General features: G+C 37.3%; 1 protein-coding gene across 3 annotated transcripts in view; it reads right to left on the bottom strand.

Annotated features, from left to right (window-relative positions):
- The window catches only part of DMD (dystrophin), a 1,232,979-nt gene that overhangs the window by 167,599 nt on the left and 1,053,244 nt on the right, over positions 1-12,136 (bottom strand). For all 3 annotated transcript variants that reach the window (XM_075717957.1, XM_075717963.1, XM_075717968.1), the window contains one exon: positions 1,158-1,304. In XM_075717957.1, the coding sequence (XP_075574072.1) occupies positions 1,158-1,304 (147 nt within the window). The remainder of the gene's footprint in view (positions 1-1,157; positions 1,305-12,136) is intronic.

Below are 12,136 nucleotides of genomic sequence, written 5' to 3'. Positions count from 1 at the left end.
CATTTTGTTAGTGAAATAAGGTATTTTTCAATGAATCATAGCAAATTTGTTAACGAGCTGTTGTTTTTAAAAAAATGAAACAGATGTGATTTCTCTCATGTGGGATAAACATGTTGGGTATACTCATTTTCTCTTCCAGATTTCTGTTAATCTACTTTAATAATGTTACCTGAACTCTGTCCTGAGGATCTGGGAAGAAGTGGATGCTAATGAACAAAGATCTAGGATTAATGATCTTTTACTTTAAACCAGCACTCACTGAAAACTGCTGACTTAGGAAAAAGATAAAAAAATTCCTGTTAATATTTGCATGAACTGTGATAAACTGGAAATGTCACAGAGCTGTGAGATTTCTTTTGGAGAAGCAATAAAGAAGCAATAAACTCTTACTGACTACTGGAGTTGACAGCACCATGATCTTTTATCTGCATGTAGGACAAGAGGGAATTTGTTCATTTTTGCCCATTGCTACTGTTTAGTTTTTACAATGAAGGTAAAACTCTTTAATAACCTCCATACTTCTACATTTTTACAATATATTAAGGCAAATACAACACCACAATTACTTGCAGTATTCAAATCCTGCTAATTATCTGAATGTATGAAATGCCTTGTAATTTTATAATTGATTCTACAGGTGTGACATTAAAGGTTCCATGGCACAGAATCATTAATCCGCCTATGAGGAATTTATTTAAAACTGCCACTCCTGAAAATTATTTAAACAATAGTAAAAGGAATGAAGCAGCAGAAGTAAACTGTCTTATGTGAATCTTCCATATACAGTATAAAAATATCTGTAAAACACGGATAAGTCAGTTAAAAGACATAATCATATGATATATCTGGCAGCAAGAATTGCTAAATACTAATATTTCAGTAAACTACTGAGTATTTTAACTGTATGAGAACTTTAACCATATGAAAAACTGGGTCGGTTACCTGATTTCTACTTGATAAAGTATTTGGAAGCATATGAAAATACAGCATCAGCTTTATCTCCTATTTTCTCATAGAGACACCATTACTGAAACCCTGCTTCCTCTTTCATTCCTTAGTACACCTTTGGTGCTATTCCACAGGGAAAAGACAAGCACACAGAAATAAAAAATATTTACTTAAATGCACCATAAAGAAAAAAGTAATAGGAAATGTACCTGTAACATCTTCCACCTTGTGTTCAGGTCTTCCACACAGCTGAGATTGTACTGGGAGAGTTGAATATCAGAGGGAGCGAAACGGTGAGCGAGGTCATTGACTTGATGCACCTTTTCTTTAAGGGGTAAAATTTCTGCTCGATAAACCTGTTTGAATTAAATATAAATAAAGATAAGCACTAACTTCAAAAACTACTGGTTCTGCTACCAGGTGATTAGTAATGTAAAGGTATTCCATGTCAAGCTGAAAGGAGGGAGTGTACTGGTCATGATACAGTTAACAGTCTTTTTATATAACTTCATATGGACTTTACATCTGAAGGGTAAGGCCCAGCATTTCAAAAGGTGATGTAAAGTTGGAACCTTCATAGCAAGTTGTGGTCAGTTAAGCCAAATCTCTAACCAGCACACCCACTGGGATGTGCACTGCAGAGCATGCTTCTCTCCCACCCCATCCTTTACACGTGTAGCACGTGTTCCTCAGGGTGGACAGGAGCAATAAGTACTCTTTTACACATGAAAACAGAGGAAGACTGCTGTTCCCAAATACAACAAATAAAAAAAAAGAAGCAATGATAAAACTATTACAGACCTCACTAAGGACATGATCTTACCCTGGGTATCTTGTGTGTTACAAATAAAAGGTTAGTAATGCGAAGTACAAAAACAAACAAAAAAATAATCTTTTTGCTATGAATATGAAACTGGTCTTCATGACTTATATTTCAGAAAAAATAAAATAATGTATCTTGTAAGATAACATTTAAAACTATGCATGAGCAGTCTAGCTAATAATTTCAGTAATGTATGTTACTGAACGTATGTTACCAGAAGCTGCTAGTTACAAGTTTCTTGATTTTAAAAGCAACAACCTGATGATGATGCTTCCACGATGCATCTGAGTGAATTCAGATAAATTCAGGGCACCATGCCTCTATCAAAGAGAGGAATCTCTATGCAGATCTTCCACCGTTCTATATCTATCTTTTCTAAGGAGACATTTATGAATCTTTAACATGATAAAATATGTCAAACTGTAACAATGAGCCATTTCTAAGGAACAAATTCTGTCATTTTCAAGAGCACTTTTTATTGCCATATGTCTGCACACAAAGGCAGGATAATTTACTTGCTATATTAGTCTTGCTTTCTAGCTTCTTTCTCTCAGCATTTTTAATACAGACCACATGTGGTCTGCATCTCATTTTAGATCATCAAATAATGTGAAATTATTGCCTAGTAATCATTCCATCAATATGACGCAAAAAAGGTCAAAAAAAGCCCATCCAGTATCTCAGTGAACCCTAAGAGTAAACAGTATGAAAACATTCATAGGCATTAGAATGACATGAACTGAACTAAAGGTAAACATAATAGAAAAATTGTTCCTCAAATGTCTTTCAAAACCAGACTTGCTTCCACTAATTATGTTAAATTACCCTACAACATAAGGAGTTAGACTGACTTAAGAGGCACTTAGGTACACTGAATGACTCTAACGATAATTCTGTAAAATATACAATCAGAAGTGATTATGTGCATTTGTAATAATGTGCATTTTGTAAAGGAAAGCACAGAGAACGATGCCATGATGTGAGAGGAGAGGCATACATTAAGAGCATGACATAACAGTTGACTTCTCCATTTCACCAGTTTTATACCACTGGAACACAACTGACATTACTGGAGACAATAGTGATATACAGTGTAGAGCAAAGCAAGGTCTGTGATACAAAGAAAAGGAAAAAAGCGCGCATGTTTGGTTTTATCCCACAGAGTTATACATGTGCTTACCCTGATCACTTTAGTTAGTAATTGAGTTCAGAGAACAAACAATATGCTTTAAAAATAGACATTTGTTCTTGTAAGGTAAAGACCTCAAAGGCTGAAGAGAGATATATACACCATAGGGTGAACACTTCACTTGCAAACAGTTATTTTACTGCTTTTTTCTGTGATCTGTTTGTTTCAGCGGGCCAAGGTCCTCAGCCGTGACTCTGTGGCTTATACTCGGGATGGTCAACTTGGTTCCTCCAGTGTTGCTTGGTTTCCAAGATGAGAGAACATCTCTCAGCTAGTGTTACCAATGCCCACATTGTATATAAATCATAGAATCGTAGAATCGTTTAGGTTGGAAAAGACCTTTAAGACCACCCAGTCCAACCATTAACCTAACATTACCAAGTCCACCACTAAACCAGTAAAGGGGAGAGTAGCAATTTCGTGTTTCATGACTTGGTGGCTGGATTATTTTTAATGAAAGTAAAAACTAGGAATCATTAAGGTTGGAAAGGATCTCTAAGATCATCAGTCCAATCATCAACCCAGCACCACCATGTCCACTAAACCATGTCCCAAAGTGCCATGTCTACATGTTTTTTAAACACTTCCAGGGATGGTGACTCCACCACCTCTCTGGGCAGCCTGTTCCAATGCTTGACTACCTTTTCCGTGAAGAAATTTTTCCTAATATCCAATCTAAACTTCCCCTGGTGCAGCTTGAGCCCATTTCCTCTCATCCTATTGCTAACTTCTTGGAAGAAGTATATACATGTGTATATATTTATATATATTATTATATAAAATATATTATAAAATATTATGTAATAAAAGGTAAAAATTATATATAATAAATATATCTTTATAAAAAAAAAACAGTGATAGAATAAATGCAGCTCAATGGATGCAAAGATCAGTTTCCACTCTACAATGCACTTTAATGCAGTTTAATGCATTAAACTAAGTTAATTTTTTATTAATTTGTATGGCAATAGGATCAGGCTTTGATTGAAAACTTCATTGCTTAAGCAAAGCACACAGGCCTAAGCTTATAAACCACTTGTTTTTAAACATACACTTAAGTATCTCGCTGATTTCAGACCATTTCTTTGCACCTGCAATGTTGACTTGAAAGTACTGGTCTCACTTGAAGATTGGCATAAATGATTAGTAAATCACATAATCATTATACCTAAATTGAGGTGAAATAGAAGATCCTTCATAATTAGCCACCATGTTTTTTGACTAAGTTATTTTCAGAGCAGAAAGGCTAAGGCATAGAAGCAAGTCACAAGAAAAGAAATCAAATCATAGAAAAACATATGGAAGTAAAAAATAAAACTTATCTTCCGCCCTATCTTCAATCGATGTCTTTATTAATTGCTTTTTCTGCTGCAAGGATACTGATTTTTGCAGTATCATGCTAATTTTCCAACATACAAAATACAACAGTTTTCCCACCGTCTTTAAATTAGATATTCTGTATTCTAATATTACTAAGCCTAAATTTTTACTAACATTTTTATTAGACAAATCAAAACATAAGAAACAACAACAACAACAAAAAAGAATGCTAGTCAATGCACAACTATCTAATTAATGCCAGTAAGCTTACAATTAAAAACTGTAGACAGAAAAGTATCCATAGAAAGATTTGGCATATGACATTATAATTAAAAAGGTCAGAGACTGTAAGACTGTGTTAAGCAACAGTTTATCACAGACAACCAGTCCACCAGTCAACATACACGGGTCTAGAGCTAGGTTTTTGTTTTAGAGTGAATGAAATTCAATGTGAGTCCTTTCTTTTTCAACAAGTGTCCAAACAAGTTTAATAAATAGTAATAATTACTATTTCTTCTACAGTACTCACCTGTAGAAGCAGAAATTTAGAATTTCTACTGGATTATGATTTTCATCAGTATGATTGAAATGTTTTATAGAAATATTTATGTATTTAATAATCAGTTTGTATAGTATAAGACTGATTATGTTTTCTCTTTTTTCCTTCTGCATAAAAAATACTATACATATCACAGGTTTATATTAGAAAATTTAGTGAACTATATTCTTGGTAATTTAAAAACAAATACACAGTGAGTAGTGTACCACTACCACAAAGGAGACCTATGTGAACCAATTAAATTGCTCAGGATGTAACTGACTTCTCAGTGTGAACAGTGTAGGAGAAACAGCCCCAAACTATCTTCATTATAACTGTCCTTACGCAAGAAAGGATTTCAGTGGTATATGATACTGTAGGTGGTAGATTGGATTTTAAATGATCCATACAGTCCTGTTAGAAAATATTTTAAAATGCCTTGGAAAATTAGCAAGAACTCTAGAAGACACGTACCACAGACTCCCTAACCAGCCAAATACTAAAAGTCTAGAACACACGGTGGCCATAATCAATCAGATGAAAAGTTCAGCTCGCCTAGTCCCTTGCCTGATAGTAGTCAATACAATTGTTTAGGGCAGAAGGTTAAGGGAAAGCATCAGCTTCCCTGCTCCTTGCTGTACTCTTCCAGCTCGGCAATTTGGATCTCAGAGATTCTGGAGCCAGAAGCTGTATTTCTGTGTCAATCAGATCTTGATGCATTCATCTTCCATGAAGTTATCTACTTGATTTTTGAACTAACATAGGCTTTTACCATCCAAAACACACCATGGTAAGCTCAATATTTAAAGAACCATCTCTTTTTTGCTTTTTTTAAACCTATTGCTTGAGACCATCCCTAATTCTTAGCTCATGAGAGAGTGAGCAACCATTCCTAATGGACTTTCTTTGTGCCATTGCAGATTCTACAAACCCTCCGTCATATTTTTTCCTTCTTTCATGTTTAAGATACAAAGACTGAAATATATTCAATTAAATGTGGATATCTGTAAGGTATTTACATCCGAGCAAGTCACCGCATGGTCCCTTTATATTCAACAGGTAATGAAAAACAGGAGTTGAACATAACATAAGGTTTTACTATAGGATGGCATGAATCACATTCTGAATTGCAACAACTGAAATGAGCAGATTTTCATTGACTATATTGGGAGCCTTGGCAACTAGCTCACATGCAGACAGCTACCTGGCAAATGTGAAATTACACAAGACAAACCCCACTCCTACTCCACTTATTCTGTCCTTATATAGGAGCTTTCCATATCTTTTACCTAATCTGCTATAATCTTTTTTAGACTGGGGATCCAAAACACTGCCTACAATATACGTGGCATGGGTACAACAGGAACTTACAACATGGCATCATGATATTTTCTGCTTTTTCAGTAATTCCTAGCATTTCATTTGGCTTTCTGAACAGTCTTGAGTATTGATGTGATGTTTTCAGAGGACTGTCTGTTTTGATTCCAAGATCTCTTTCATGAGTGCTAAAGGAATGTTTAAAAGGGCTAAAGGAGAGCTCATTACTGTGTACATAAGGTTGGGATAGCTTTTTCCACATGCTTTGCTTGAGATTTAACAGCACTTGATTTCATCTGCTATCATTTTGCTGCCAGTCAGTACTGTGAAGTTTTTCTAATAGCTGTTGGCAATCTGTCCTCATCTTAAGTGCTTTGAATAGGTCTGTATCATCAACAGGATGTGCCACTGCATTATTAATTTTCCCTTCCAGCTCATTTATGTCCATGCTGGACAGAGTGGACCTTCTGGAGGACAAACAATCATCTCCCTCATTGGGAAAACTGACCTCTGCCTTTTCTTTTCCATCTTTTACAGGAAATAACCAGGTAATTGGTTATTTATCTGCATGAAAACCTTCTCTGTTCTCCCACAGGAACTTAGTTTCTTTGCTGAAAGACCTTCTTAAAATCCTTGTGGAATGCCAAATGGCCTATACCCACATATCAACATGCTCATGGTTCTTCAAGGCAGACTAGGAGATGTAAGGCACACCTATCTTATACAAAAGCTATGTTGTTGTCTCTTCTACAGTATGTTCTTCCCCAGATTTCCTGGGCTGTAGGTCCATGGGCCTGACTAGATGCACTATTTAAAAACAATCACCACATTTGCCCCCTTCCATTCCTCATAAAAAAACAATTTTAAACAAGAAAATACTGTTAATAGTTACAGCTATTTTATACTTCCATTAGAACACTTGACCGAAGAGTCATCTGGTTCTGGTGATTTGGGGCTCTTAAGCATGACAATTTGTTCTATGTATTTTTGCTTCAAGTAGGTTGCTTTATTCTTTTCTTTAGCCACCCCACCTTTCTACGTCTTCTAAGAGTCCATTTTGATGGTATGGATTTGTTTTCAGTTTCCAGTGTAGTCTCTCCATGCTGTCTTCACATACTTTACCCTTTTGGTTCCTTTTCAGCAAGCTTCTTCATTTGTGTGTAGATTCCTTTCTGAAAACTGAACATTGCTGTGGTGGATTTTTTGGGTTATTTTTTGTCCCTGCAGAGATGCCGACCTTTAGTTCATAATGATCCCTATTATGATAGCAATGTTTTGAACTTGCACTTCTCACTACCAAGCCAAATCTCTTCCTTACCAGCAATTGTCTTGGTGTTTCCTAACATTACATATTTTCTATTTAGGGCTGGAACTTCAAATCCCAAAAGATTAGGCTAGTGTCTGTAATTGCAGATTGGTTTCTCACATATTTTAGACTATGCAGGCTAAGCGCCCCCCAATTATTTGCAGGTTCTTCTCTGCATATTTTCCATTACATTTGCTTGTGCTTTGGGTATCCTGTTCTAAGGTAGGAAAAGCCACCACATAGCCCCCACGTCTTTCCAGAATACCAACTCTTTAATGAAAATTTGATGATTTGTTTAAATATGATTAGGGATTTTTAAGATGTCCTTCCTTCCACATTTCACATGCCATACTGGTGGCTTTTTTTCCTTTCTTTCTTTTATTTAGTGATCCCTAACACACAGCAGAGCATTCACTTCCTCTATGGAAGGCTGCCCAATGTTCCGAAGAGAGATAAAATAAAGGAAGTCTAGGTCTTTATATTTAAAGCTTCACCAAAGGGAGATAGCTTTTGTCAATGCCATGAAAAGGGTTGGGTTTTTTTTAGAATCCATAAATCATTTCCATGAAATCTGAAAGGAAATTAATGAATCATTTGAGTGGAAGAGTAAATAAATACTAAACAAGCTTATTTCAATAACAATAGAGGTATTATATACTTTGCTAGCTTCAGGGAGTTTCCATCGCAAAATTCATAACTGAAATTTCAGGAAGGAACATTAACTCTACAATGCACATTTTCCATTTCTTAACCCCTCTCTCCACCAACCACATGTGCAACAGCTCACTAACAAGTCAAACACAGATTTCAGGAATTCAACCAAAATTAAATCAAGTGCCTGTAACTTCTGGCCCAGTGGAATTAATGGAATAGTATGACTAAATCCCACTATGCCACTTGGAAATACACCCTGAAGAGGAATTGTATTCTCAGAACAGTACTCATTCCTTATGCACAGAGAAAAATTAAAATACAGGCTGGATTTTATTTATTGTTTGCTACTATAAAGTGTCAGTGGGTCATTAAAATTGCTTTTTACTTTTACTGTGTTTATTCCTAGTAATCCCAACACCTACCATATATGTTTAGATGTAGTCCAGAACAGACAACCTCAGTGCCTGTCAGAACAAATAGCAATTATGCAGCTGTATTGACAGCAAGAAATCATCCTTGCTTAGCATTCACCACACTGATAAAAGGAAAACAACAGCATGCACTTACGAAGTCATATATTCTTATATACACCTCACTAGTACTGAGACTGAGTTGAGCTGTATTTGTCTTAAAAATTGTGTTAAATAAACAGATAACATCTAATAATTACTTACTTGCATTTGTTACACAATTGTTCAATCCCAAAGTTAAAACAAGTAATTGAGCTTTTCAATTACAATTTAAAATACAGTCACTATTCCTATTGGCTTTTACTTATCTGAAATATTTCTGCAGTGAAAAATAGCTTGGGAGCAGATTAATTTTTTGTGTTGCTTTTGTCCTTCATGTAGCCTTAACACTTGGACTTATGTTTACGAGTTTAGAAAAATCTCTGTGAGACCATGTATAAACAATTATGCTACAATTATAGTGTCATATTGCTTTCCAACTATATTTTCCTCATCCTGAACACATTAGTAAAGATCAAGACTCATTAACGTTTCCCATACTCATGGAAGGAGGGACCATGAATCTCAGCAGTACATACACAGTAATACCCTTCTCTTGTTGGAAAGAGAAGTTAGAGACAAAGTTAATTGCACCAATGCATCAAATACTTTAAATGTTCAACACTAGCTTCTGGAAATGAGTCTATCTTTTGGGTTATAGGTGAAACAGGCACAGATGCCTGTCTAAGGTGCTAAAGGCGATTTGGTGTAATCTCTACTTTTTCTTGTCAGATTTTATGGACTGGCAATTATAGCAACACCAGGCTTTGATCTGAACACTATATAGGTTTGCTTTGAGCACAACATGGGAAATCAAAATTGATCCCAAAGCTAGTTTTCCCAGAGATAGTAAATGCAAGACTTCAGTAGGGAGCATCCTCTTTCACTGAAGTTCTTTTTTTACAAGCCTCAACCCATTTCTGATTATCCTTTTAAAAAGGAAGGGGAAAAAAATGCACATAAAAATAGCAATAATTTGAAAATCATGACAAGCCAGTTTTCCAGCAATGGTATTTACTGTTTAGACTGTCCACATCTAGACTTTATATAGGGCTAAACACTGCAGTAGCTATATTCAGAAATGAAATGTTTTGCACTTCCTAACAAACTTTTCAAGATTATGCAGGCTTGGACATCTATGAAAACTGAAGGTTAGAACACAAATTTCTTACTGTTATTAGTGACTAAATGCTTAAGAGTTTCTATGTATTTTTTGTATGTCTACTTGTGAAAATCATTGCAAAGGCATGCACTAAAATATTTTCACTTTCACAAACTCTAAACTGTCCTGAAAAATACACTGTAAAAATGGGGGGGGGGGGGGGGGGGAAGAAAAAAAGAAGAAAAAATATTCTAAGTAGAAAAGACTAATGAGTAATTAGCAAATTGGTTTGTCATTAATCTCCTATTTTTGTGGGTGGGTAATACAGCTTTATTGTATTGATGACTTTGTAGACAGGTTTATAGCCTAAGAAGATTTAATCCATTATTATAGCATGTAATTTCATTTGAAGATACTAGTAACTTTAATTATCTCTAAAAGGAAATGACAAATCAGGTACCAGATCCAGAACTCCAAAAAATAGAGTTAACATTGCTATTGCAGAAACACAGAATCACAGAATGGCTGAAGTTGGAAGGTACCTCTAGAGACCACCTAGTCCAGTCCCCCTGCTCAGAGCAGGGCTGGTGAGAAGCAGGTTGCCCAGGACCGTGCCCAGTCAGGTTTCAAATGTCTCCAAGGATGGAGACTCCACCACCTCTCTGGGCAACCTGTTCCAGTGTTTGACCACCCACAGATGTCTTCTTATACTCAGATGGAATTTCATGGTTTTTAATTTGTGCCCATTGTCTCTTGTTCTGTCAGTGGACAGTACTGAGAAGAGTCTGTCTTCCTCTTCTTTATTCCCTCCCATCAGGTATTTATACACATTAATAAGATCCCAACCCACCTTTTCTCAAGGCTGAGCAGTCCTAGTTCTCTCAGCCTCTCCTCATAGGAAAGATGCTTCAGTCCTGTAACCATATTTGTGGCCCTGCACTGGACTTGTTCCAGTGAAGTCCATATCTCTCTTGTACCGGGGAGCCCAGAACTGGACCCAGCACTCCAGATGTGGCTTCAACAAGGCTGAGCAGAGAGGAAGGATCACCTCCCTCAACCTGCTGGCAATGCTCTGCCTAATGTGGCCCAGGATGCTGTTGGCCTTCTTTGCCATGAGGGTGTATTTCTGGCTTACGGTCAGCTTTTTGTCTACCAGGACACCAAGGCCCTTCTCTGCAGAGCTGCTTTCTGGCTGATTGGCCCCCAGTGTGTCCTGTTGCCTGGGGTTATTTCTCACAGGACACAGGACTTGGCATTTCTCCTTGTTGAACTTCATGAGATTCCTCTCAGTGCTGTCAAGGTCCCTCTGAATGGCAGCACAACTGCCTGGTGTATTGGCTGTTCCTCCCACTTTTGTATCATCTGCGAACTTACTGAGGGTGCGCTCTGTCCCAGGGTCCAGTTCATTAATGCAGATGTTAAATGATATTGACCCAGTATCAACCACTGTGATACCCCACTAGTGACTTGCCTCCAAGAGAACTTTCTTGTCCTTCATGTGCCTGGAGATGGTTTCAAGGATTAGCTGCTCCATCACCTTCCCAGGGTTTGAGGTGAGGCTGACTGACCTGTAGTTCCCTGGGTCCTCCTTCCTGCCCTTCTTGGAGACGAGAGTGACACTTGCTCTCTTCCAGGATTCAGGAATCTCTCCCAGTTCCCATGACCATTCAAAAACAATTGAGAGTGGCCTCACAATAACATCTGCCAACTCATTCAGCACTTGTGGCTGCATCCCATCAGGACTTATGTATGTCCAGAATGATGAGCATAAAAAGTCCATCGCCTTATATGTTCCACCATGGATGTTTCTGACACTTAATAGGAAGCAGATTTCAAGAAAAGGCCATCTGTGCCTGCAAAGAAAGTCTGTTTCCCTGGTCTATGAGTGGCTCTTATACAGGGCGGTGGCCTCATGCCAGCCTGGCATTTTCTTGAAGAATTCCCTCATATAGAAGAGTCTCCTGCTAGCACAGGTCTATGTTAAACCTCAATTCTCATAACCACTGAAGGAGACAGAAAAGGACATCTGGCACAGTGATGAAAATATGACATGGCTTAGGTAGAAAAGCTCTCCTGTGTCAGATGAATTTGTGTTGTGGGGGTTTTTTATACCAGCAGCAGCTGCAGCTAAATCAGAGCAGGATCCATGTGCACAGTAAGGTGAGTGGCCATCCTACAGCTGGGCAGCGGCAGATTCCCAGTACCGACGTTTCTCTACCTCAGCTCCCTTAGTGTCCAAGTGGAGAAGGATTTATGGGCCAGACCGTATCTTTAAGTTTTATATTTAAAACTGTACAAGGTGGAATAAACTGGCATGTTCTACCTAGGACCGTTTAAGTGTCTCCATCTTTTTCATTCAAAATAAGTCTGTTTCTTCTCTGATAGGTTTAGTGTATTGTGATTCAGATTTCATTGAAACCTGGGGTTGTC

This window comes from Pelecanus crispus, chromosome 1 (assembly GCF_030463565.1).
Source record: "Pelecanus crispus isolate bPelCri1 chromosome 1, bPelCri1.pri, whole genome shotgun sequence".
Classification (NCBI taxonomy): Eukaryota; Metazoa; Chordata; class Aves; order Pelecaniformes; family Pelecanidae; genus Pelecanus; species Pelecanus crispus.
Note: the sequence above shows the minus strand (reverse complement) of the source record. Positions and strands in the feature narration are given on the sequence as shown.